This window comes from Xiphophorus maculatus, chromosome 6 (assembly GCF_002775205.1).
Source record: "Xiphophorus maculatus strain JP 163 A chromosome 6, X_maculatus-5.0-male, whole genome shotgun sequence".
Taxonomy (NCBI): Eukaryota; Metazoa; Chordata; class Actinopteri; order Cyprinodontiformes; family Poeciliidae; genus Xiphophorus; species Xiphophorus maculatus.
The window spans coordinates 6,434,095-6,461,556 of NC_036448.1; the positions used below are offsets into that span (position 1 = coordinate 6,434,095).

At 45.6% G+C, this 27,462-nt stretch overlaps 2 protein-coding genes across 2 annotated transcripts; both read right to left on the reverse strand.

The window, feature by feature from the left end:
• Positions 1–818: 818 nt before the first annotated feature.
• Positions 819–17,891, reverse strand: cnmd (chondromodulin). Its single transcript, XM_023335853.1, has 7 exons — positions 17,676–17,891; positions 17,401–17,541; positions 12,585–12,725; positions 12,023–12,136; positions 7,145–7,295; positions 4,118–4,230; positions 819–2,446 (listed from the first exon to the last, which is right to left on the reverse strand). The coding sequence occupies exons 1-7, from the start codon at positions 17,745–17,747 to the stop codon at positions 2,222–2,224; spliced, it is 957 nt and encodes a 318-aa protein (XP_023191621.1). The 5' UTR covers positions 17,748–17,891; the 3' UTR covers positions 819–2,221.
• Positions 17,892–19,399: 1,508 nt separating this feature from the next.
• On the reverse strand, positions 19,400–25,391 carry pcdh8 (protocadherin 8). Its single transcript, XM_014475421.2, has 3 exons — positions 22,638–25,391; positions 22,307–22,532; positions 19,400–22,221 (listed from the first exon to the last, which is right to left on the reverse strand). The coding sequence occupies exons 1-3, from the start codon at positions 25,125–25,127 to the stop codon at positions 21,869–21,871; spliced, it is 3,069 nt and encodes a 1,022-aa protein (XP_014330907.1). The 5' UTR covers positions 25,128–25,391; the 3' UTR covers positions 19,400–21,868.
• Positions 25,392–27,462: the final 2,071 nt, after the last annotated feature.

Below are 27,462 nucleotides of genomic sequence, written 5' to 3' on the forward strand. Positions count from 1 at the left end.
TGTGACTCGAGACGGTTGAGGCTACTGCTAACTAGCTGCTAATACTCCCTTGCTAGCTAGCTACCGTTTGTGTCCATCATGGGTAAGTTCAGATTTATTGCCAGTTATATAAATGAAGTTTGGATATTTCTGTGGAAATATAGGTCTTAAATTTTATTCACAGTGCTCTCAAAAAGGTCTTCAATGTAAGTTGGTGAAACGGGCAGAAACCCGGTATGCAGCAGCTGCAACTGTGGTGGGGGGCGCGTCCTACCAAGCCAGGAGAGCATTAATATGGATCAGCCTCCCTAACCACATCATCAAGCCTCTCACACTGAGTTAAGTGTTAAATTCATCACACATCGTTTCATCTCTCCTGATGATCAAACAGCCATTTGTGACTCTAGATGGAACTCTTAGCTCCGTGACACTTTACTTTTCTCTCTCTCTCTCACTCTCACACACACACACACACACACACACACACACTCCTAGTATCCTTCACACACACACAAAAAAACACACCGCCCCATCCTTACCCCCTACCCCTGCCCGAGGCGGCTCTGCGACATCAAAAGGAGCTAAGCGCTTTGCATCGTGGGTAAGATCTGGGAGCGTGACGGCTGCAGAGTCTTTAGTCTCATTAAAGAGTTCTAGATCTTCGACTCTCACATTAAAGAACTCTGGAAAAACTTTCTGCTGGGGCCTTTGGAGCAGGGACCAGATGAGACGCTTCTCAGAGAACACTGAAGGAACCCGGCGATACACACAAGACGTGTGATCAGATAACATATATTCTTTTGATCTATAACGGAATAAAAATGCTTGAAACCTAGAAGTTTACTTTAAAAAAAAAAATTTTTATTTCATGATATTGCACTTTGAAAAGTTTGGAATGGAGGTACAGCTACATTTGTGAAAGGCAACTCGCGAAAAGAGTTGAAGCTAATTTGATCTGAAACGTTAACAGTATTCACCCCCCTGGAGCCTCTTCCAATGGGTTCTATTTGGGTCTTCATTCAACAAAATGGCGCACGGTTGTACAGTGAAACATGTTTCTTAACAAATAATCTTAAAAGTGTGATGTGTCTTTACTCTGTTACTCACTATTACAAGTACAATCAGTCACCTTCAATTCACCTGGCGTGGTGGTGGAAGCATCAGGCTGTGGGGATACTACAAACATCTCATATTTTTGCATCTATTTGCTTTATCTCTGGACCTTGGGCGTTCTAGCATGAAAGCGTATCTGTGAATCTGACCAATAGTGAGAAACGGTGACATTGTAATGTTACTGTGATGACTGCTTTGATTACGACAGAGCCATAAATGCCTTCTCTTCCTGATTGTTAGCATTTTGGTCACCAAGATGTAGGAAAGGTTGATGCCTATTAATATTGTATTGCTAATCAGAGCCACCTGGAAGGTTATAGCCAATCAAATATGGCCTCTGCTTTTATTATTTGTTATTAAAACTGATTGAATTTCAGCTGGTTTTACATTTCTAAACCAAATCCTTATGCAACTCTGGCTTCTGGTGGAAGGGTTTCATAGGGGCAGTTACCCAGGGCGGCTTCAGAAAGGGGCGGCATGCCCAAAGACAGGTTTTCTTCCACCATTGCCCTGTATTTAACCCTTCCCTCCAACTCTGCCCACGTGCCACGTTCATGGCGAGTTATCACATAAAATCCTAAAATAACAATAAAATGCATCGAAGTTTCTATTATTCAACATCGGAAACCTCCAGATGTGCGGTCCTGTAAATCCACCGACTTCTTCTGGAGGTCTTTGTAGATATTTATGTACAGAATTTTAGGCAATGTCAATCACTGGCTCTATTAATGCAAGCTTTTCCTATGCGTTTACATGAAGTAATGTCGCCATCTCTGTTTTCTAGGTAGCATGTTGTGCTCTAGCTCAGAAGACCCCAGATTAGTAGCTGCAGTGTGTGTGTGTGTGTGTGTGTTTTAACAGCATGAAAGGATGTGCCGCCACTGCGTTTGCCTTTTAGTGTCAGATCAGCTTTATATGCATCTAGAATTCATAAACACAGCTACTAATGCAAGTTGCTTTTGAACAAATCTGCTTAGACTCAGCTACCTACAGTAGATGATATTAAGTAACTCCCCCCACTCCCTCTTCTTTTTTTTTTTTAATAACTTTTCCCTTCATCTCACCTCCCTTTGAACCCTGTCCCTCCCTCCCGGGCTCTGCCACGTCTCGGGCGAGTGCGGTGGTTTTCTCACACCAGCCCCATGATGCGCGCCACCCACCATTTGCAGGGCATGATAACTCTGCAGGCCACCCTGCAGCCTTGGTAGTGGTACGGCCAGGGCTGGTGGCCGCCGAGCGGCTCGCAGATCCTCTGACAGTGGGTGTAGCCGCGGCGACACTCGCTGCAGCACACGCCCTGGTGGTCCAGCATGGGGTCGATGTCCATGGCGCCCTGCTCGCCCTCCAGCCCACGCTGCAGGGGGAGGAGGGAAGAGATGGGGGAAGCAGTTAGACTTGAGTGGCTCGTTTTCCTCGTGGGCATGTTTAGCAGTGAAAAAGATCTCATTTCAGCCCTGTTAAATATGGATTTTTCAGCTGGCAGGATTGGGAGGCAGGGAGGTCACACGTGGGTTTTTTTTTTTTTTCCCCTGTTAGTTTTCAATTTAATCCTGCCTGTCAGGGCTGTGATGAAAGGAGAGGAGGCTGCAAGTCTGAGCAGCTGGAAGGGAAAGGAGGATGTGTAAGGAGGCAGAGGTTTATAGCAACTAGCTACATTTACTCGCTTACTTTTACTTGAGTAATATTACTATGAAGTATCACTACTCTTACTTGAGCAAAAATTCTGGATGCTGTACCCACTGTGAGTAACTTCACTGAATGAAGAACAAACACGTTTGAACCAAAAATCCATCAGACACGCACCTGAAGTTTTTGTTAATGTTTCAAAAGCTTGAGATAGAAAGAAATTGATTTGGAAAACTGCTTCTTTTGCCTGATTTTGCTATTTTGTAATTATGCTATTTACATGAATTATTTTTCATTTTGGTCCTTAAGGGGGTAGTATTACATAAAATCTACTTTTTTTTAGCTTTAGATTATGTTATAATGTTGCTCCATCATCAAAAACATACCTGGAGTGCCGTCTTGATTCTTTCGTGCATGTTTGAGAAATCCTTTAATCTCCATGGCAACCATTCAAATTGTGCAAAACGCCTGGGGGGGACCTAGCCCCGCCTTCAACAACAAAGTTCCTCCTCAGAGCTGCAGTTTCCAAGCTCTCCTCCATAACCGCCTCCACTCATCTCCTTCAGACTAGCCAGCAGACATTAGCAAACACCTGGTGGCACTGCACATGTGCAGAGCTCAATAGAGGAGCTACTTCTTAGTGAAATGTTGATAAAAATGTTAAAGGATTAATAGAGGAGCAATTAGTCTGAAGGTGGAGTTTCAGAAAGAGGAGTTTCTTAAAGAGACAGAGGCCCAATTTTAAGGCACTAAATTACTAAGGCATGTTTGATATATACAGCATTTTTATGGCAACTCAAGTTAACATTGTACTATAAAACTGCGCTATGCAACTAGAAAACACATAACACTGCCCCTTTAAAATACTAAAATTTCCACATAACATATTTTTGCTCCGTCTGATGTAATTTTTAAATATTTAAATGATTCGTGCTTTGATCAGTTACTACAAAGTAGGCTTCTTTTTTTTTTTTTTACAAAATTCTTCTTTTTACTCTTGAGTACTTTCTTGGACGGCTACTTTGTACTTTTACTCAAGTAAAAACATGTTGAATAGCGCTACTACTCTTGAGTACAATTTTTGGGCATACTCAAAAACCTCTGCATAAGTATGGAGAAGAAATGCAGCGGGTTGGGGGCGATGAAATTATTCATACAGCCTCATTCCTGAAAAGGAAAGCTTTAGACAGCCGCGCGGAGAAAACACATACACTAAAAGATGTGCAGTGACGTGCCGGGCCCCTCCGCCGTGACCCCAGCATCTGCTGCGGCTCCCGTAGATGTGAGAAACTCTCCGCGGGGGAAAGGCCTTCTCAGGTAGCGCCCGTCGTATCCGAACGGACAGCTCGGAGCGCTCCGGCCGGATGTAAACACCGCGGAGGGAGCGCGTGTGACTCACCTGATAGGGGTTCTCCGGGTTGAGCTGCGGCCCCCCGTCCTCGTCCTCGTGCCCCACCGCAGCAGCTGCCTGCCGGCGCTCGCGAGGAGCGGCTCTGCTCTTCCTCTGGCCGCCTGCACACATCACAGCGTCACCGTCTGACAGCGGGCCAAATTTAGGAGAGGAGTGACACTAATGTCGCACGGCCGTTTCCCTGGCAACGGTTTTCAAGATTATCAGACGATGAAGTAGGAAGATAAACAAATAGGTTTATATATATGTATATATAGCCATATAGTACAGACCAAAAGTTTGGACACACCTTTCTAATTAAACGGGTTTTCTTTATTTTCATGACTATTTATAAGGCAATAAATCCCACTTATTAACCTGACAGGGCAGGTTGACCTATGAAGTGAAAACCATTTCAGGTGACGACCTCTTGAAGCTCATCAAGAAAATGCAGAGTGTGTGCAAAGCAGTAATCACAGCAAAAGGTTGCTACTTTGAAGAAACTAGAATATAAGGGCTATTTTCAGTTGTTTTACACTTTTTTGTTTAGTGCATATTTCCACATGTGTTATTCATAGTTTTGATGCCTTCAGTGTGAATCTACAATGTCAATAGTCATGAAAATAAAGGAAACTCATTGAATTAAAAGGTGTGTCCAAACTTTTGGTCTGTACTGTGTATATAAAAAATTCCCTTCTCACCCACCGCGGGTGGTTCTTATCCTCTGAGCTCGGGTCCTCTACCAGAGGCCTGGGAGCTTGAGGGTTCTGCGCAGTATCTTGGCTGTGCCAAGGACTGCACATTTCTGGACTGAGATGTCTGATGTTGTTCCTGGGATCTGTTGTAGCCATTGGTCCAGTTTGGGGGTGACTGCCCCGAGGGCCCCGATGACCACAGGCACCACTGTGGTCTTCACCTTCCAGGCCCTCTCCAGTTCCTCCCTGAGGCCCTGGTATTTCTCTAGTTTCTCGTGCTCCTTTTTCCTGATGTTGCAGTCGCTTGGTATTGCTACATCTATCACAACGGCTTTCCTCTGTTGTTTATCCACTACAACAATGTCTGGTTGGTTCGCCATTACCATTTTGTCTGTCTGGATCTGGAAGTCCCACAGGATCTTAGCTCTGGCGTTCTCCGCCACCTTTGGGGGTGTTTCCCACTTTGATCTCGGGGTTTCCAGTCCATATTCTGCACAGATGTTTCTGTACACTATGCCTGCAACTTGGTTATGTCGTTCCATGTACGCTTTCCCTGCCAGTATCTTGCACCCTGCTGTTATGTGCTGGACTGTCTCAGGGGCCTCCTTGCACAACCTGCACCTTGGGTCTTGTCTGGTGTGGTATATCTGGGCCTCTATTGCTCTGGTGTTTAGGGCCTGTTCCTGGGCGGCCAGGATGAGGGCCTCTGTGCTGTCCTTGAGTCCAGCTTTTTCCAGCCATTGGTAGGATTTACTGATATCAGCCACTTGGGTTATTTGCTGGTGGTACATCCCATGTAGGGGCTTGTCCTCCCATGATGGTATCTCTGGCACCTCAACCTCCGTTCCCTGTTGTCTGAGATATTCACTGAGCACATTGTCTGTTGAGGCTTTGTCCCTGATGTATTTATGGATCTTAGTTGTTTCGTCCTGGACTGTGGTTCTCACACTCACTAGTCCTCTGCCTCCTTCCTTGCGGCTCGTGTACAGTCTCAGGGTGCTGGATTTGGGATGGAATCCTCCATGCATTGTTAGTAGTTTTCTAGTCTTAATATCAGTGGCTTTTATCTCCTCCTTTGGCCAGCTAATTATTCCAGCAGGGTATCTGATTACTGGCAGGGCATAGCTGTTTATTGCGCGGATTTTGTTCTTGCCATTGAGCTGGCTTCTCAGGACTTGCCTTATTCGTTGGAGGTATTTAGCTGTGGCTCCTTTCCTTGTGACCTCATCGAGGTTGCCATTTGCTTGTGGTATACCTAGGTACTTGTAACTGTCCTCTATGTCTGCTATTGTTCCTTCTGGGAGTGAGACCCCTTCTGTGCGGATGACCTTCCCCCTCTTTGTGATCAGCCGACCACGACCACACTTCTCTAGTCCGAATGACATCCCAATGTCCGTGCTGTAGATCCTGGTGGTGTGGATCAGTGAGTCGCTCACTCTTGGCATACAGCTTGATGTCATTGATGTCAAACACTTGTGCAAGTGGCTCTCAGATTCCTGTTGATGTTCGCTCAATGGGGCCGTGTATCCCCTGACTGGGTGGGGACTTGTAGTTAAGTCCCCACAGTTCTGACATCCAGGTTCCTCCTTTTTGCCGTAGCATTTGTGTTGTATCTCGTCAATCTCAAGTTGTGATAGCAGTTGCCGTTTGCGGATGTTGGAACACTGAGCTACTAGTTGTTTAGCGCTTAGTGTTGACTGGGGATGTCGAAGTAACCATTCCTTCACCAGTCTTTGCATGTAACCTCTCTGATTAGGGTTACTTGAGTAGTAGCATTCCAACAGATCCACATTTTCATCTCTCGCCCATTTCCGTCTTGTTCCAGTAGCCCATTTGTCATCAAGGTGCTCTGGTTCCCCAACACCTGACGCAGACCTTGTTTGGCCGGGCGACGTCTGAGCCGGCATGTTATGCATATTTGTGTCTCTCATGGTATGAGGTAGGCAGTAGCTTGAAGGGTCTTGCCTAAGGACCCAGACTGGATTCGAACCCTGCCCTCTCGGGTGATATACCGATGCCTTATCTATTGAGCTATCCAGCCCTATATATATATATATATATATATATATATATATATATATATATATATATATATATATATATATATGAGAGAGAGAACCTTTGACCTCACTACATGCTAAAAATTCTCCATTCACGCTCTCTGAGAAACTTCAAAAACACGATTCAGATCAAACGGCTGCGATGTTAAATAGAAAAATACTTCAACCCATTTGACCCATGTTGTCTTTGTTCCGTGTAAGCACTCTGTTTGGCTGTTCAAATCCTTTCTGTGTCAGATCTGAAATCTTTTTGGGTTGTTTTTTTTTTTTTTTTTGCATACCCGGTGAGTGTGTGGGACGGAGCCAGAAGATGGGCAGGTCTCCACACAGGTCCATGATCTTGCTGCTGAGGAAGGAGGAGTCGGACAGAGGCGGGCCTGCTGCCAGCAGGATCAGGTCGTCCTCGAGTTTGGCTGGCATCACCTCGTCGCCCTGCAGGGAACGAATGAAAATGAAACGCACTCAGAGCCACAGCCAGTGGTATCCATACATGTATGTTCTTCCTCGTCTTTAGATAACCTGCTCTCCACGACGGGAGCTTCACTTTCTTGCCATAAATATGGCGTCGAATTTACGCCAAAAACGTCATTAGCTGCACGAGCGCCTTGAACGTCCCCTGCGCGCACCATTCAGGGACCCGTAGCGATACCGTTTAATGACGTTTTTTCGGGGGGGAAATTAACACCTGTAGACGGCTGTGCGCCTTTTATGAACTTTATTAGCTGTCTGTGATCTCAAAATATCAATCTGTCAACGTATCAACTCACCCTGTTAAATAATGGACAAAGTGTAGAAGAAGAAACAATAACTAGTCTATGATTGGCCAGTTTTCCGCTATCGCCGCCCCGTGACTCCGGTTGCTATGGCTTCCATAGCTAAAGTATGGATGCATTATGCTAACGCGGCTGAGTCGAAGCTTGTTTAGTAAGAGTTTTATGAATTTTTCATAGAAACATACATGTTTCATAGTTACAGGGATGTTATGTATGTATACATTACAAATCCACAATACTACTTGGTCTGGAAAAAGACACATTTGTAGTTTAACAGGTAAGAAAGTTTGATAGTTTTAGCCAACATTTAGCTCCCCTTATCTGGGGACAATAAAAACTGTAACCCATCTTAGATCAAGGTCACACTGGGTAGCAAATAACCATTCAAATAATTTACAGCACGAGAAATAAAGTGAGACTTTTATGTATTAATTTACTTAAGATGAACTTACTATATTACTTGCTACACAATATGTTAATGTGAGAATCCATATTAAGTTCAAGGTTTCAATATATTTTTCTGTTTGTCTTTCAGCCTACTTCTCAGACCTGGTAGCTGCCAACACTTAGCCGCCACGGGGATCCTATAAGGTCCCACAGGTGATGACATCCATTGCTAATTATCTGGAGTGGCAATCACAAATAGTTCAGGCAATTAAAAACTCCAGCCGCACATTTACTTAAACATCTAAAATAGAGCTGAACTTGGATAGAAACACGCCGAAAGGTCAACGGAACGTATCTATGGAAACACAAAGAATTAGACCCAGTCCTTCAGCACGATCACAGTGGACAGATTGCATTTTAATTAAGTGACCTATGAAGCCAGCTTTTTTTTTCTTCTTTTTTTTGTTGTTGCAGGGTTTCATTTGCACTGCAAACCCCAAATCTTACCAAGTATTTTTAGTCTGGTTTCCAGTGCAAACAAATTAGTACATTTGAAATGAGACAAAATTAACTTACAAGAAGCTTTTCAGCAAGAAATAGAAGTTTGTTGCAAGTCAACTATTCCTTAATGTTTATGACAAATTATCAAAGCCAGTGGAACTAGTACTTTGTCATCAATATTAAGGAATTGATGACTTAAAACAAGCACTTGTTTCTTGCTGAAAAGTTTATCTTAATTCAAGTGTACTAATATATTTGCTCTAGAAACTAGACCAGAATTACTTGGTAAGATTTTGTGGGTTTTTTTGCAGTGTCATCCTTCACGTACTTTCAAAACCATGTATCATTTTCCTTCCATAATTATGAACCGGCTTTGTGTCGGTGTATAGCAAATATCCCATATTAAAAAAAACGTGTACCTATTTTAAGGTGCATCACTACTAAAGCCATTGCCAAGCAGACGTAACAAGAACAAAACAATAGTTTGCTGCCGGGGTTTTTCTGTATCTCGTCACTCCCTTTTAAATAACCCACACTCTCCGCATCGTGTCCCAGTCTAATCCTCATTATCGGTGCCCCGTTAACGCTCCGTTTTGGAATTATAAAGTCAAGCCCGAAGGCACTCCGGGCTGCAATATGTAGATTTTGCTTTCGCGCTGACATTTGGTCGCACGCACGTAACGTCGGCTCTCGTCAGCGTCCGACGGGGGCGTAGAGGGGAAGTTTGACGTCCTGAATGGACGAGAGTCTGCGTAAGATCCAAATGAGGTCTCGCCGCACAAACATACGTGTTGTGTGTATCCACGGCCTGCAGGAGAGGAAGTGGGGAAAGTCTGCTGGGATGATCTCGCCCACAGGCTGCACTGCACCAGCCAAAGTCACGTTTAGGGAACCGTTCAGAAATTACTTCTTTTTTTTCTTTCCCAGCTCAAAATAATTTGCTGGAGGGACAAATAAAAGCAGGGGGTCCTTCTTCACTGCTCGTCTGACTGATAAGAGTTTATCTGACCCGCTCCCACTGGATCAGGGAGGGGGTTTTGTGTGTGTGTGTGTGTGCACTTATCTAACCCATATTTCCCATCATTCTAAATTATAGCAAATGACCAGCCTGCAGCAACCATTATAACGACATCTCCATGTCTTCCAAACACACGTTGGCTTCACACATGGCGTACACACACACACACGCGGCGCGCCCACGATCATTTATGAGGCAATAACGCAAACACACACCCGAGCACAAATGTGAAATAAATGATCGTTTATGAGGCAGACAGAGGCAATAAGAGCAGCCTTGCGTGATAATTAATTGTGTTGTTGTTGCGTTCACGTGGGAGTGTTTGTGCGCGTCTGCGTCGACGGGGAAGCGGTTGGTGCTGATGCGGATTTACGCGGATGCGAGGCTTACCCAGAACTAAATGATTTTAATTATCACGCAGCCTCAATTGAGCAATCACACGCTGTGGTGTGTTTTTGTGATAACAATCCTCACACACACACACACACGACGTGCAAGTCCTTCTACTGTGTGTGTGTTACTAGTCACTTGTGTGGTCCTGATAGGTGACTTGCTTAGATTTCTGAGCGCGCATTAGCGGTAATTAAAACGTGGCAGCTGTTTAGAGCAGTGATGTTAAGTATAGAGAATTAGTTTTCATAAATACCTGTGAGCAGCTTTAGGATTTGTAATTGCAAGCGTGCGACACGGGCTACATTTATTAATCCCTTAAACTTCAACAATGCTGCACATAAACGCGCGTTAAGGGTAAAAATAGGGCTGCACCGATTGCAGTTTTCTGGCCGATCGGCGATTACCGATCTTTTAAAAAGCTTAATCTGCCGATTCCAATTTTGCCCGATACCACTTTTTTTTTTTGTCTGAAATGTTGCTCAATATAGCAAGAAAGCTGTTGAGTTGGCAACCGTGGGGGTTGCACCGTCTGTCGGAAAACTCACCAGCACGACAGTGTTAGACCCAAGCAACAAAAATTAAAATAATAAAATTAAGAGAATGAAGTCATACAATTACAAGTTGTGTTATTACGAGAATAAACTCATGCGAGAATGAGAATAAAGTCGTAGTTCGTAAAATCACCAGAATAAAGTCATAATATGATTCTCGTATTATTTTGACTTTATTCTCAAAATATTACTTCAGTCTTAAATTATTGTGACTTTATTCTCGTTATTTCAACTTTACTTTCTTAATATTATAGCTTTATTCTCATAACATTGTGGTTTTATTCCTGCGATATTAATGACGTATTTTCATAATTTTATGACTTCATTCTTGTAATTACGTTTTTGTAATTTTTTTCTTAGTATCGCCCTCACGCTCCGTTGCGCATCAGCACTTGTGCAGGGCTAGCTGCTAGCATTTCTGAGGACCCCACACATCCTGGACACAAACTGTGAAGACGTTTACCGTCGGGTCGGCGCCACAGAGGCCGTTTCTCCTCCCAAGTCATGCATGCGTTTCGAGGGAGGAGGGACTCGTATCTCATTCTTGCTGCTCTGATCGACAAAACAGAAAACATTCAATCCCAAAAACAATCAGGAAACTGCGAGGTGGGAAAATGTTTCTGTTTTGGAGCTGCTATGATTTCTACATCCCCTTTATACCAAAAAAATGACAACTTTATTCAATTGAAGTGTAGGTGAAATTAATTGAAATTTGAATCTGAATCACAGTTTTTAATTGGGGGGCAGGTGGGGGGCATAAATCATAAGACCTTTCAAGTTGGCCCCTGTAGTCTCCACTTTATACCTTGCACATGTACAGAGCTAAATAACTTATATTTTACTGTCACTCCTGCACTTTATATTTTATATTTTATATTCATATTTTATGCTGTATTTTATTCTGGAGTAACCTCACAATTGAAAGCTCAAAACATTGTCCTGAGCCGTATGCAACGAAATTTCGTTCTGTATACACCCTGTGCATGCAAAATGACAATAAAGTCAGTCTAAGTCTAAGTCTAAGTCTAGTGAAACGTTTGAACGCCACTACTGCAGAGGAACCATTAGCTTCCAAACTGAGCGGTACAGAGAACTGAATACATTTTTGACGATTGTGCTGCTGGCTGAGTTAGTTTTAACCAAAGCACGATTCATAATTAGGCTGAGGAATTACAGATACAATTTTCCATCTCTTGAATAAACGGAATGAAGGCTGAACAGCATTTTGAACAAAGACAAAGCGGATCACGCCCAAGCTGGGCACACATCTGACTAAATATGTCTTTTTAGACGGGTTTCCGTCTCTTCACAACGGATGGAAGCGTGTTGGTTACACAGCATAACCAGCAGATATGTTTGCAGCAGAAGAAGTCCAAGCTAAAAATGATAACAATCAGCATGTTATAAAGGATTTATCACCTGTTTTTGACAAAGCAAAAGAAATTCACAGTTCATCAGATTTTAGCTCATTGCGGGGATAAAGAGCAGCAAATACTTCAATGAAAAAAAAAACACACACAAAGAAATTCATCTCACCAGTTCAAATGTGGTCGGGTCCTTGTTCAGAGGCTCCACATCCGGGAGCTGAGCTTTAACCTGGGTCCTGATGAAGCACTTGTCTCCCCCCGAAAACCGGATGCCTGTAATTCCCTGAAAAAGTTTTGAAAGCGCGAGTTTCTATCTGTTCACCTCACCAATAATGTCACACTCGAGATCTGATGCATTTGTGCACAACTTCAAATATACATAGAAAAAAAAAGGATCAAAGGGACTGTGATTAAAGGTCAAAATTTTAATATTCAAAGCCGTCAACCGCCGCCGCACTTCTCTGATTAGCCTGATTGGGGCTCTTTAATTAAAGGTCGAAATCCACCAGTCTGAATGCACCGGAAATCAGAGGGCCGATGCATCTTGACACTGATTTTTCCCGAGGGGATCCGATGTCTACTTGTTCTTCATTCCTCCACCGAGTTAATGAGCCAATCTTCCAACCCCTGACCCCCAAGAGGAGCCGTCGTCGTTCCGACCAATCTCACTGATTCCTCCGAGACAGCCAACGGCAGCGCGATGTTCTCCGATCGCTTCGCATGAAACTCACAATCTCGAAGTCGTGGACCTCAAGCGCCTCGTCCGCGCCGCTGCCCGTGCTGAACGTCTCCATGTTGTTGGCGGAGTCGATCTCCATGGAGCCCTTCTCCACCTTCCCATTGATGCTCATGGTGTAGTGGACATTGTAGACCTGTGGACACACACACACCCCAACGCATACAATGAGCTACAAAGAACATGCTCCACAAACTTTTCCATGTTTTTTTTACGTTACCACAAACTTCCGTGAGTTTGTTTTTTTAGGATTTAATGTGACAGAGCTGCACAAATTAATGCATAACTTAAACCGTTTCTCGTAATCAGAATGATAAACTTTGACTTTGGAGAATCTCAAGAGCAAAGTCCATGTAATAGAAGATTATTGCACTGCAAAAACACAAAATCCTAGGAAGAATTTTTGGTCTAGTTTCTAGGGCAAATATCTTAGTGAACTTGAAATGAGACAAAAGTTAATTCCAAGTGACTTTTTAACGAGATATAAAGACTTGTCTTAAGTAAATAATTCCTTAATATTGTTAAATACTTTTACCATTGGCAGATTATTTAACATAACTTGACATTTTCTCTTTGTTATAAGTTAATTTTATCTGCCAATGGAACAAGTGCTTTTTCATCAATACTAAGGAAATATTTACTTTAAAAAATGGTTACTAGTAAGTTTGTTTAGTCTTATTTCGAGTTTACTAAGATATTTTCACTAAAACCTAGTCCAAAACAATTCTTGGTGGGATTTTGTAATCTCAACAGTTTTGGTCAGTATCTGTGAATGCTACCTTCTTGCATTCATTGTTTCTGAAAGGGGAACTATTATGTCTTTTCCATCCTCACAGTGCCATTTCATAGCACTATCAAGTAAGTATGTCACCTTCAGTTATTATAAAAATGCTGTATCTAAAAAACATGCCTTAAAAGAAATTTGACTTTGCAATTTGACTCCTTGAAATTGCGCTTCTGTCTCTTTAAGACGCTGCTGCTGCTCTTTCCGACCCTCCGCCTTCAACATGTCATCTCATCACTGCTTCTCATCATGCCGCCTACAGCCGTTCATTGGACTGAGAAGTTCTTCTCATGATGAGTCACAGATCCACCAGGTGAAACCCTGGAAATACCACCATTCATTTCTTAAAAAAAAGAAAGAAACTAATTTCATTAATTTTTCCCCAGTATATCATACAATCAGTCTCTTTTTCACCAAATCTGTCGCTATGTACTTTGTGTCTTAAACTGGTAATTAGCGCAAATGTTGCACCATGGTAGCGCAAGGTCACACACACACACACACCCACACACACACACACACACACACATCGACTGTTCCCTATTCGTGTCTCAGTTCATTAGTCGGGCAGTTATTACGGGTTCATTTCTTCGTCAGAGAAATGCTGCTTAGACTCCAGGAGCAAAAGTTTCCTCCCGTTGCCACAGTAACAGTGGAGCTGAGCTGACACCAGCACTCCTGGAAGCTTCATTATGCTGATCCGAAGTGTTTTGTCACTATTCACAAAAATGTACTTTTTAATCACCATTCGTTCGAAAATCAAGTATATACCCAGAGAACCCGGTCATTACCGGTCAAGACTCACCTCATCATGTTGGTATAACATATTTGAAAATCTTGTGTCGCAATTCTTACCCTCGCAGTAGCGCACACGTTTTAGTCGATCTACTGCATGAAATTTTGCAAATTCATGCTGAACTGTGTCATTGTAACGTATAACGTAGGAAAGGCCAGAAGGTGTGAGGACGTTTGGAGGCTCTGTGGCCGACATCCACCTCACACTGATGTGTAAGTACATAAAACTTTACTCATATAGTGCTGTTCAATATACATATATTTTTAAAAGTCTTACATCTAACAAATACACAAAACAAATGATATTGGAATTAGAGGAAGGGCGTTGGAGCCACAGGAGAGGAACCTCTGTCTGCTCTAGTATTTAGGTTTGAATGGGGGGACAATCGGCAAGTCGTCACAGGACCTCAAGGCCCTGATGGGGGTGTAGGGACGCAAACGTTTGTGGCACAGATCAGTGTGTGTCCATGTGGAGCTCCCCAATGTCTTGAAATGCACTAGAGAATGAGCAGGGAGTCGGTGAAGTAGAATTAGAAGTGGAGTTACATGACAAAACTATGAAGATCCAGTCAGGAGCCCAGCAGCAACATCCTGCACAGACTGCAGCTGATCTATGGAGGTTCTGTTTAAACATGTGCGATGTAAAAAAAAATCCGAACTGGACGAAACAAAAGCATACATTAAGATTTCCATTTCTGGATGAGAGACAATAGGACTAAGTTTGGCAATATTTAGCAAATGCTAGAAACGGCAACAAAGCAGAGATTTGACTTGATTTTCCTGTGAAGGATATCCGAAGGTTTAGAACCGATGATTTAGCCACATAACCAAGAGGCCCAAGAACCTGCTTTCTTCTTAATTTTTTTTTTTTTTTTTTTTTTGTCTGGCGCAAAGATGTTCACTTTGAAGAAAACTTTCAGTCCTCCAGCTTATAATTGAATCCAGAAAGTTTAGCAAAATAGTCTTTATTTGGAAGAAAAGAAATATACAACTGGATATCATCAGCATAATAACAGCTGCGTTTCCATATAGTTGCGCAAATTGGAATTGCGAAAAGAAATTTGCTTAATTCGCCAATTTTGCTGAACAAAGTAGAAACACGGCAATTTTGGAAAAAGACTAATATCTTTTTGTAAAGATTTTGTGCTAGGATGAGGTGATTTTTTTTTAAATTTGCTGTATTGAATCTGGTGTATTTTACAAAACCACAGTGGAAATACTTGCTTTGCTTCACTCAAGTCACGTAACGAACAGCCGGATGTTATTACTAAACCACGAAGAAGAAGACAGAAAGAGCTTGGAGGATGATGGTGCGGAATGTTTTTTAATGACACCACAATTGCAAAATTGTGTTTTTCATCACAATTTAGCAATAATATCAACAAAGTTTGCAGCTCATTTGTAATGGAATCTCAGCTACTAAGACGGCGACATCTTCTGTGACACCTGGTGATGAAATATTTCAGCCACCCGAGAGCCGTGGCTGAAATATGAATATATGTTGTGTAGATGTTTACATCCGTCGCCGCCAATGAATTTTAATAACCTATTGCGAGAGCTAGCTTACTTAGACGTGTTTCTATTCTTATTTAATAGAGACGCAGCAATTGCGGAATTGTTTTTTCTTGACATCAGCAGAATGCCGACAAGGTTTTGCGCACTTTTGTTACGACAACTCAGCCAGTGATGGGAAATATTCTCAAAAAGTGACGGTATCGGACCAAGAGGGAGCAGGTAGGAAAAGCAGTGGGCCCAAAACAGAGTCCTGTGGAACACCGAAATTAAAGGGACAGGAACGTTTTCTGTACATAGATGTAGCCAAGAAGGACAGGAAGTGGTACGAGGAAGAGGGCGTGGGATTTATTTAATAACTTATCCTGAGAGCAAACTGTGATTTGAATTGGATTTTTTATTTAATGGAAACGCCGCATTTACAAAATTGTGTTGTTGTTTTTTTAATATTAGTGGAATATTAACAAAGGTTTGCACACTTTTGTAATGGAAACACAACAAGTGACAGGAAATATCCTTGAAGGAGATCAGTATATCAAACCAAGAGGGAGCAGGTGGAGCAGAAACAGCGACGGCCCTCAAGCAGAGACCTGTGGAACGCCAAAACGAGCGGGACACGAACGAGATCTGTACGTAAATGTAGCCGAGAAGGTTTAAAGAAGAACCCGAAATACCAACCCAACTCCTCAGTCTGTCTCACGATGTCGGATGGTGAGCGATGTCTTTTTGTTCTCTCACATTCACCTCTACCCTTCTCTAAGTTAAACCTGACACTTTTCCCACAAACATCCCACATTACTTCCCTCTCGTCCTCTTCCTGAGACACACGTTCTACACCCGGTTTAGTCTGGCCTTTCCTCGCCACAGACCCTTTCAGTCTCTCGGGAGCAGAAAGCGCTCGCGCCGCCGACTGCATTTTGCCGCTGGTGTTTTCCACCTCTTGCCCCCGGAGCTTCGGCCGGACCAGAGAGAGGGGGGGTGGGGGTGGGGGTGGGGGGCCTCACCCCACCCCCACCCCCACCCCCACCCCTCTCCACCTCGTTGCTCCAGTCCAGGGTCCCACAGCACAATGGCTCCATTCATTTGCCTCACACTGTACCACAGAGAGGAGGCAGATGATTTGCACTTCTCCTTTTGCCTAAATACCAACAATTTAAAAAAAATGTTTTTAAAAAAAACTCATTTTGAACTCCTCCGTCTGTTTTGATCTGCTGGGACTTTAATTCAAACAAGTTGGACATCCCAACACCGATGACTAATGAGCTTTTTCTTTTTCTTTCCTCCTTCATTTTGAACATATTCAGCCGACATCTTTCTAGATTGCCATTTTCTCCAAAGAGAGCTGTTTTTCTTTTCTCTTTCTAAGTGGATGTAGAGAAGCAGAGAGGAGTGTGGGGGTATTTGAGCTCTATTAAACTGGTACAAACTGATCAGTCACATCCCTCCCGTTTTTAATCTGCGCTTTAATGGACCTGCAGCAACGAAAGGACCACTGAATACAACCCTGAAACAAAGACACGAAGTGTAAAAAAAAAAAAAAAAGCCCGTACCCTTTAATACTAACAAACACATTTCGATATGCACACAATAATAAACCAGAATCTCTCATTGGGCCCCACTATGTCCTTCCAGCCTTCTTTCTCACCGACCCACGTTACGTCTCAGGCGGGCTGGCGAGTTTCTCCCGCACAGAGCCACAGGTGTGAAACGTCACTCTTACGTGTTTCTCGCTGTTGTTCCAGAAGTAGAAGGCGCCGGCGGCTCCCAGCAGCAGCAGAACGGCTCCGGTTACCAGCACGGCGATCCCGGCCTTCAGCAGGCGTCCGGCGGAGGCCGGCTTCACCGCCACGGCGGAGTAGGCCTGGACGGGTTCGACACGAGCAACAAAACAAAAACCCCGCGACACATGAGACCTCTGTGGTTTGACTGACCCGGTCACCCTTAGGGGGATGCACAGCAGGGTGCCACGGCGCCGTCTTGCACTAAGCAACTCACCGGCGGCATGAACTGATGCTGGTCCTCTGGTTCCGCTGTCGCGATGGGTATTTTCTCTGAGCTCCCGGCCATGACTGGAGGCAAACAGACAAATACCTTTTTAAGCCCCAGTTCACTCTATCCCCCCCCCAAAACCCTCTCTGTCTCTCTCCTCCTTCTTAGAAAAGGAGGAGGGCACTTCTCAGCCGACCTTTACTTCTTAGTCCAAGCTGAGCATTTTCAGCTCTTAGAACTTTTAATAAAAAAGGTAAAGTTAAGGTTGTAACTTCAAGCTGATTAGCAGCCAGAGAAGGCATTAATGTAACTCGGAGGGTTTTTTTTTTTTTTAGGCTTTCTTCCAGAAAAAATCATTAACCATTTTTTTCCCCCCCTTTTGAAGCTTCCATAGGCTTTTGCTCATGCAACTTACATGAGTCTGATCTCGCTCTGATCCGCAGGATTTCATATCATTAGGTTTTATGACAACCTTAGCAAGGGCCGACGTGGACTAGTAATCGTGAGGATAGGGGAGTTCGTTCGTTCTTTCTTTCTTTCCTTCTTTTCTTTCCTTCTTTCTTTCTTTCCTTCCATCCCAACTTTGCACTGCTCTACCTCCTGATTTTGTTCCCAGTTACTGTTTCCGGTCAAAGGTTACTCCTGCGGAATGTTACCGTTTTGGTTTTTTTCCCTCCTCCTCCTTGATGGACATGGCGACGAGCCAAAGCTGTCCTCTCTCTCTCTCTCTCTCTCTCTCTCTCTCTCTCTCTCTCTCTCTCTCTCTCTCTCGCTGAGCCGCATTCCTACACCTACCTCCTGCGTCCGCAGCGTTTGCTGCTAATAAAACATGCCCTGAATCCATGAATGATGGCGATGGGATTACGTGTGCGTTTGGCACGTGGACAAAAATAAGCAAATAAATAAAAATGCCTCCAATTTACTCAAACGTTTTCGTTAACCCATCGGCACTTTCCAAAGTCATCACATTATCATTGTTAAAGAAGGTAATCATTTTGTATGTAAACTTCTCATTTTCGAGACAATAAATCTGACATATTCTCATTATTGTTGATTTTAGTAAATAGCAATCATTTCGGCGATTTTAACTGACCTAAAGCCAGAAAAGTTTGATCTAATTTATGTTCAGACAGCGATTTTAAAGAAAGGTGCATGTGTCTTTTTATTCCGACTAGGTAAATATCTGGTTTTAGTTGTATTTGCATGAAGAACTGGGGGAACCAGTTTGGGTTTTAATGGTCAAAGTCACTAAAAATTGAGATGCAAGTGTGTAAAAGTTGCTTTATCTGTTGTTAAAAACGTAAAAAGACGAAAAGCTCGACGGGGAACACAGCTGTTTTGCAGAAAAGTTCGAGCAAAGCAAGATTTGGTCAAGATCACCTCTTGACCAAATCTTCCCTGTCTCTCATAGCATGCTGAATGAATTTTAAAAAGTTTGGTTTTTGAACCCATCTGACTAAAAACAGAAGGACCTTTCACATGTTTTGGTCATGTAATTCAGGAAATTGGAATTACAAACATAAATTTCTTGAATGGAAACAGGCCAATTTTGAAAAAACAGCACCTCACATTTATCAATTAAAGATTTCTGTGCTAGATGAGGTGTTTTCTTTTTTGTTTTGTTTTGTTGGCTGTATTGAAATCAATGTCTGTCGAACTGAAGTGGAAACACTTTTTTTTTTTTCGCATCACACGAGTCTCGTGATCAACAACCAGACGTCACCGCAGGCGTGAAAGACGAAGAAGACGACAGGAAGTGGTGGGAAGGTGACGCCGTGGCAGCATTTTTGAATGACTTCTCTCGTGAGCAAACTTATTCTGACATGATGGGAAAGTCGAAAGAAATCGGCCAATGTATCAGAAGAGAGAACCGTGGAGCTGCCCAGGTCTGGTTTTTCCTTGGGAACAATGTCCAGACTCCAGAAGGAGTCGCGTTCATCTGGTCAGTGTAAACACGGTGAATGTCCTGTCATCACATCGCTCAGGAAGGAGAAATGGTTCTGTGTCCCAGAGATTAATGTGATTTGGTCCAAAATGAGTAAAACTGAACCCAGAACAAAAACCTAGAGAAGATGCCAGCCGGAGCTGATAAGACGGAGTCGTCACTCGCACCGAAACATGTCCAGTTAGGTTTGAATATGCCGCTCAGTAAGGAGGAAGCTATTACTCCAAAAAGAAACATAAGAATCAAATTGCGGTTTGAAGATCCACATATGGACAAAGACATTCATTTTTATAGACCTGCGGTCTGACGAGACTAAAGTGGAACCGTTTGGTCTGTTGTTACATTTGGAGATGAAAACCTGGGAACAGCACCCCATCTGGTCAGTATGGGGATGACAAGCATCGTGTTATGTTGGCTAAAATAGATGGCATCGTTATTAAAGAATATTATGTGAAAACATTAAGGCAACATCATCCAGGAAGTTAAAGCTTGGGTCCAAATGGGTATTACAAATGGACAGTGACCCTTGACATGCAGCCAAAATGGTTGCAAAGTGGCTTACGGACAACAAAGTTGGGTTTTTTGGTTTTTTTTGGTGTGGCCGTCGCAAAAAGCCCTGATCTCAGTCCGATAGAGAAATTAGATATGAAACGGCAGGGAGGAAGGAGCCTTACTAACCTGACTCAGTTACACTGGTTCTGTCAGGGGGGAACTCCAAAAAACTACTGAGAAGCTTGTGGAAGGAAACGCAAAAGATTTGACCCAAGTCACGCAGTTCAAACGTTGAATTGAACACTTTTATTTTAGCTGTAATGAGGAAATTTATGGAAACGTCTGATTTTGAAGACACCGACACATAAATCTCTAATAACCTCTTTTATTATTGTGATACTGGGCATATAACTGACCTAAAACACAAGACGTCGGTTCCGATTTAACTTCAGACGGTGAGAAAACAAAGGTGCACGTGTCTTTTTTTGTTTGGTTTATGTAAACATCCGGTGTCGACTGTAAATGCAAGAAAGTCGGTGATAAAGAGCAGGATTACTAAGGCGGGTTTTGGCTGACTTGTGTGTGAAATGGTTGGAGTCGGAGGGGCAGGAGGAGGTGGGTTGCTAAAAAGCGCCTCAGTCTGTTTTTGGCATCTCACCAGCAAAATCATGTATTCACAGAGGGGGAAAAAAACCCAAAAAAACCTTAAGTGACCTTCCTCCGCGGGCTGCAAGGACGCTCAGGCTCAGCCATGCTGCAATAACAGCGACGCCTGTTGGCTCCCGCTGCCGACTGGTCTGACTGACGCTCCGTCATCCTTTGGAACAAACTCCAACGCGCGGGGGGTTCACAAGAGTATCTCAAAGTTTATTTCTTTTCATAGTATTGTGACGATTTAAAAAAAAAAAATTCTGTACAATGAATTATTGCATTCAAAGGTTTCCATACATGGTTATCAACTTGATACGTTTTGAGTCAACGGCCCCTCAAATGGAACATTTTCTGAGGGCGTTTTTAAATAATAGGCATGCTTAAAGATCTGTATTTACATATATCTACATTTTTTTTTTTTTTTGCTTAATTCTCTTTTTTTCATATATAGAAAAATAAAAATCTCTCCATGTACAAGGCTTGCATATGATACACTTCATGTCCAACAAATGTCTCAAAGTGATTGACTGGACCTCAGAGGCGGCTCTCAGCATAGAGACAGACATACATGAAACAGCAGAGCCGACCCAAGGCATCAGAAAACTGTGTAGCTGCTCAGGGCCTCCAGAGCCAACAGGGGGCAGCAAAGAGCTCTACAACTGTTGCACAAGTCAAGTTTTAGATAATTTTTTTGTTGTTGTTTTCTTGTACAAGTGATACATCTGCAGTTTATTGTGCAAAATAAAACTTGTGATCACATTATACATCATATCTGAAATCATTTAGTATTTATATGGTTTTTACAGTTTATGCTATACAATCCCCTAAGTTAGGGTGAGCTTTCATAGTATAATTTCTGTTATATGTACGATGCGTTAACTTTTGATTATAAAAGGGATTATTTGAATGATGGCAGCTGACAAGGGCCCCAAATCAAATTCTGCTCAGGGCCCCATTCACTCTTGGACCGGCTCTGTATGCCAGGATAGGATTCTGTAAGCTCACTCAGCAATACAGCCGCATCTCTCTCAGCTTTGAAGCATCAAAAATTAAAACTCTGGAAAGTCTGTGCATTTCATCGAGAGTGCGAGAGTTTGTGCGGCGCTCCGCCCTAGACGTCGTTGTTGGGGCAGTGCGTCGGAGTCGGGGTGTAAACGGGGATGGCGACTTCGCTGATCTCCTGCACCCTCGCTGGTCTGGGCGGGGTGACCAGGACGTAGTCGTATTCGCTGTGCAGGACCTTCTCGTAGACGCTCTGCAGCCCCACCGTTTTGGGGATGTGGGCCTGGTAGTAGTTGTCCCTGCGGTTGGGGTCCCGGGGCAGCGAGGCCGTCTTGGGCAGGCTGCTGAAGGAGGAGAGGGTCGGGGCCGGAGAGGGGGCCGCGTTGGCTCTGGTGGCCGAGGGGCTCCAGCATCGGTCCGAGTGGCCCAGGACTTTACACTCGCTGGTGCATGCCCACAGAGCTAACAGAGGAACAAGGTTAGGTTAGATATGTGGACTGGTACAACTTATTTCTTCATCTATTGTTTTGATGTCTTCACTCCTTACCGTTTTGCCCCCCCATGGGAGGAACCATGGCCCCATCCTTCTTCAGGCCAGTGTCGCCGCTGACGTCACTGTCACTGTCATTGAAGTCGCTGTCCCCCTTGCCACTGTCTTTTCCACTGAAGGCGGGGTCCCGGGCAGAGATGGTGGTGTAAGAGTTGCCCTTCCAGATGGTGATGGGCCTCACCGCCTCTTTGCCGTTCCCATAGCCAGGCAGAGTGGAGTAGCCCTGAAGGAGAGAAGAAGAAGAAGAAGAAAGCACATGTTAGTGTCTGCTTAGTAAACACAATTCTCCCCCTCCTCACAACCCCTCTGTCCCAAAGGAGCATCTCACCTCGTGTTTATTCCCTCGGACTTTGCTGTTGTTGTCTGAGTCATACACACAGGGCACCTCGCTGCCGTCCTCAGAGGCCGAGCACATGTCGCTGCCCCCGGGGTGAGCCGGAGTGAAAGCACCGGGCTGGCTGCTGAACGAGTGTCCGTCAAAGACCTCCGCTCCTCCTCCTTCTCCACCCGCTCTTCCTCCTCCCCCCGCGGCTCCGTGGAGGGGCAGAAGCGGGTTGTCCCCCGCGTGGCCCCTGCCCCGCTCCAGCGTGCCCTTCTCCCCGTAGGAGTCGCTGTCCTCCCCGGTTTTGTCCCGCCGGCGCCGGTTGCAGGTGGTCGCGATGAGGATGATGGCGAGCAGCAGGAGCGTGCAGCTTCCCGCGAGCACGACGATGATCACCACCGACAGGTCCCACTGCGCGCGCGCCTCCTCCCCGCCGCCCGCCTGGTACACCGTCCTGTCGCTCGGCGGGGAGCCCGCGATGATGAGGAAGTGGAGCGTGGCGGTGGAGGTGAGCGCGGGCCTCCCGTTGTCGCTCACAGTCACGGTCACGCTCAGGGTCTCGTCCACGTCGTGGCTGAGCACCTGGTTCAGGTAGATATCCCCCGTGACTTTATTGACGGAAAACACGGAGGGCTCCCCGGTGGCGAGCCCGTACGACAGCTCTGAGTTCATGCCCTCGTCGGCGTCCCGCGCCTCCACGCGGGTCACGATGTAGCCCGTGGGCGCGTCCCGGGGCAGAAGCACCTCAGCCGAGCCGTTGTTGAGCGGCGGCTGCAAGATGAGCGGCGCGTTGTCGTTCTGGTCGATGATCCGGACGTAGACGCTGGCGCTGCCGGACAGAGGCGGCGAGCCGCCGTCGCTGGCTGTAATTCGGAGCTCCAGCTGCTTCATCACCTCATAGTTGAAGCTCCTGAGCGCGTAAAGAGAGCCGCTGGCGGGATCCAGAGACACGAAGGTGGAGATCGGGGAGCCCATGAAATAGGTGTCCGCTAGTTTGTAAGTGACCTTCCCGTTTGACCCCATGTCCATGTCCCGCGCCACCACCGTGGTGATGTAGGCACCGGGTGCATTGTTCTCCACCACCGCCACTTCGTACACGGGCTTGCTGAACACCGGCGCGTTGTCGTTCTCATCCGTCAGTCTGATGGTGTACTGCGAGATGGTCCTGAAAGGAGGGGAGCCTAGATCCTCCGCCACCACCGTTAAGTTATATTCGGGGATCTTCTCCCGGTCCAGCGGGCTGGTGCTCACGATCATGAAGCTGTCCTCGTACGCCTGCTGCAGTCTGAAGTGGTCGTGTCCGTACAGCGTGCAGTGCACCTGCCCGTTTGCGCCAGAGTCTCTGTCCGAGGTGCTGACCAGAGCCACGAAGCTCTCTCTGGCCGCAGCCTCTGTGATGTACGCTATCCCCGCTGTGATAGAGGTCATCGGGGTGATGGATATCTCCGGCGCGTTGTCGTTCACGTCCTGCACCTGAACTACAATTTTGCAAATGGCCGGGCTCGGGTTCGGACCCAGGTCGGTGGCCTGGACGTCAAACTCGTACGTGTTCTTGCTCTCAAAGTCAACGGGGCTCTCCAGAGTGAGCCGCCCCGTCTTCCTGTCCACCCTGAAGAGTTGCCGTATCTCGGGAGGCACCTGGTTTCCGAACCCGTACACCACCTCACCGTTCAGCCCTTCGTCCGGGTCCTCGGCGTTCAGGTCCAGCAGCAGGGAGCCCACCGGCGCGTCCTCGGGCAGGTCCACGGAGAAGCTGCTCCTGTCGAACACCGGGCTGTTGTCGTTGTAGTCTTTCACCTTGACATTTATGCGCGTCGTCCCGCTGCGGGACGGGTTGCCGCCGTCCATGGCGACCAGCTCCAGCGCGTAAGAGGCTTGCGTCTCCCTGTCCAGCTCCTTCATGAGCACCAGCTCCGCATATTTAACCCCGTCGGCCCTGCTGAGCACGTCGATGGAAAAGTGGCTGTTGACGGAGATCTGGTAGCTCTGGATGTAGTTCACCCCGACGTCCTCGTCCACTGCGAAGTCCAGCGGGATCCGGGTGCCGACCGCCGTGTTCTCGGAGATCTCCAGACTCGACTCCTTTCGGGGGAACTCGGGGGAGTTGTCGTTGATGTCCCTGACCTCCACCTCGACGTGGATGAGCTTGAACTGCTCTTTGGAGAAGCTGACCACGTCGAAGGCGATGAGACAGTGCAGGGTGTGCTTGCAGATCCGCTCCCTGTCCACCCTCTCGCCTATCGTCAGCTGCCCGTCGCTCTCCCTGAGTCGGATGAAAGAGGAGTTGAACTGTTTCATCATCTTGAAACTGTTCCTGGAGCCTCCCGAGAAGGGCGAAGTAGAGTAAACGTCCTTGGCTAAGTTTCCAATCACTGTCCCCGGCGCGTCCTCCTCAAACGTCTGATATTTCATCGTTTTTCCTTGCGTAAAAGCGGCCAAGACCAGGACGGAGGCGCACGTAAACACCAGCAGCCCGTTCCACCCTCTTCCTCCCATCTTGATATTCTGAAATTCAGCAAACCGTCCTCACTGAGTCCAACTTAGGAGTTCAAACAAAAACGCACCTGGTCAAATAATAATAATAATAATAATAAGAAGAATAAGAATAAAGAAGTGTCCTCCTCTCCCTTCAGTCCACTCTCCTGGGTTGTTTGTCAGAACAAAGCCCGTGATAAATATTCCATATGTCTGATTATGCGCACTCAGGATGCGCTCCGCTCTCTCACTCACTCACTCTCTCACTACTGGAGGTGTGCTGCTCTGTCAGCGCAAGCGGGCTGCAGTGTCTGCGGGAGGGTTTATATGGCGAGGCATGCAAATGAGCCGCACTGTGACCAATCCGGGCTTTGAGATGGGGAAGACAGACAGAGAGAGAGAGAGAGAGACAGGAGGGGGGGGCGGGGGTGATCTTCTTTGAGACCTCTAAACCCCGTTTAGAGATTCCTGGGCTGTCCGGAGCAAGTTGGCACCCAATTTGTGGGCTAAATGCAGAGCTTGATTTAATACAGCTATAGTTTCCGTTGCTTGTTTATGTTCCTCGGGGCCGTTAAACGAGTCTGCGCACCGACACATGGGTGGAGGGGGAGGCACGGAGATGCGCAGTGTCCCTGAGCTAGAGGACAAAGCATTTGAATAGGAGCGTCTGACTGGGACTGCTTTTACGTCTGAAAAGAGGTTTCAGTGTGCGACGAGATTTACACCGAAACACCGTTTGGATCCCCACACGCGTGTCCCGTGTAACCCACTAAGAGAAAACACGAGGCTGAGACGCGCCACTGACCTCTCCACCTCTAAAGCGGGAGGAGACCTGAAACTCGAAGCACGCACGACACAATTTATCATTTTCACCTCGTCCTCGGAGCGCCCTCATCCCCCCTCCCATCCGGACGAATATGCTGAATAATGGAAATGGCCACGGTGCTTTGGAAACGTGTTCGGACCCTTGACCCCCCCACATTATGGCACACCACCTGCAATGGTACTGTTTTCTGTTTTGGGGATTTTGCGTCATTGTAAACTCAGAAGTAAAATAATATGGAGCTTTTGCACACAGATGAGTCTGAAAAGTGTGGCGTGCCGCTGGAAGTCTTTCGGGGTGTGTCTCAGTGGCTTTGGACATGACAGGCGGACATTTTGTGCACGGTTTTCTTTGCTCAACAGCCCAAGTTCAGTCAGACTGGAAGGAGCATCAGTTTTCCAAACTTCCCGCACGTTCTCCTGTTAGGTTTAGTTCTTGACTTTGACTGGGCCATTCCAGCACGGGAGTAAGATTTGATATTATACCATTCCAGTGTAGCTTCGGCTTCATGCTTAGGGTTGTTGTCATGCAGGAAAGTCATCTGCGGGCTCTTAGAGGGTTTTCTTCTGGGACTCCCACCCGTCTCATTAAGTCAAAACAGCCACCGCCGTGTTTCACAAAGGGCATGGTGTGTTTTGAGGGTCTGCTGTGTTAGTTTTAGTTGGACGATTTGCGTGTCTGTGTTCTGATTGAACAGACCTCAGTTATCCTCACAGTTTGGGATGTAAACTTCTCCACAACTGTCCTAATGACCTGCTCTGTTCTTTACCCACCGTGATGACGCTTGTTCTCTAATAATAACCTCTAACAATAAATCATACTCTGAAGTGCACTTCTAACTAACAGGGTTGGTTTTTCTAAGACATTTGTCACACTGGAGTTTGTTTAGGGGTAACATAGTAAATAGGGTTCAATGGGGTCCATCTTTCATATTTTTATTGGTGAAAAAATTGTTCAAATTCTGCATTTGACCTCACAATGATGTGTTGATGAGACGCTTCCAAGAAATTCATTTCCGCATACGCTCAGAAGAATGTGGTGCTAATAGCGTCATTTCATAAATTCCAATAAATTCTAATAAATTCCCTCTTCCTCCAGTTCACTCATCCCCCGCCCCCTGCTGTGCTCTAATCTTGTAATTGTTTGTCTTTCAGATCATATCTCCGGCTACACGGGGACTATGTGCACTTCGGCATGGATTTTACTCTAATTCGGCCCTAGCTCAGATCGGCTCACGAGATGTCTTGTTCAGGAGAGAGGGCGACATAGAGGGGATTTTTTAATTTTTTAAATTAAAGCCTATGTAACGGCGCCGTTTAGCGCGCGGCTCCCAGTGGCCTCGGCTGCCGGAACAGAGAGGCGCAGGTGAAGATGCACAAATACTCCCGGCTTTCACCCGTTACAAACGGGATTTAGCTGTCAGCGCAGAGGGTGAGGTTGGGGTGGGGAGGTGTGCTTATCAGGATTTCAATGGCGAGATTATATCAAAGGCCTATGAAGCCCTCGTTAGCAGCGGCGGGATAATGGCATGAC

Excerpts from the sequence above, each read along its gene's own strand:
- cnmd (XM_023335853.1), bottom strand. The coding sequence starts at position 17,747 with ATGGCCGGGAGCTCAGAGAAAATACCCATCGCGACAGCGGAACCAGAG. Across the intron at positions 12,726-17,400 it reads GGAACAACAGCGAGAAACAC|GTCTACAATGTCCACTACAC; the intron begins GTAAGAGTGACG and ends GTGTGTCCACAG. Across the intron at positions 2,447-4,117 it reads ACCCGGAGAACCCCTATCAG|CGTGGGCTGGAGGGCGAGCA; the intron begins GTGAGTCACACG and ends CTCCCCCTGCAG.
- pcdh8 (XM_014475421.2), bottom strand. The coding sequence starts at position 25,127 with ATGGGAGGAAGAGGGTGGAACGGGCTGCTGGTGTTTACGTGCGCCTCC. Across the intron at positions 22,533-22,637 it reads TCCGAGGGAATAAACACGAG|GGCTACTCCACTCTGCCTGG; the intron begins GTGAGATGCTCC and ends TCTCTCCTTCAG. Across the intron at positions 22,222-22,306 it reads TCCCATGGGGGGGCAAAACG|CTCTGTGGGCATGCACCAGC; the intron begins GTAAGGAGTGAA and ends TTCCTCTGTTAG.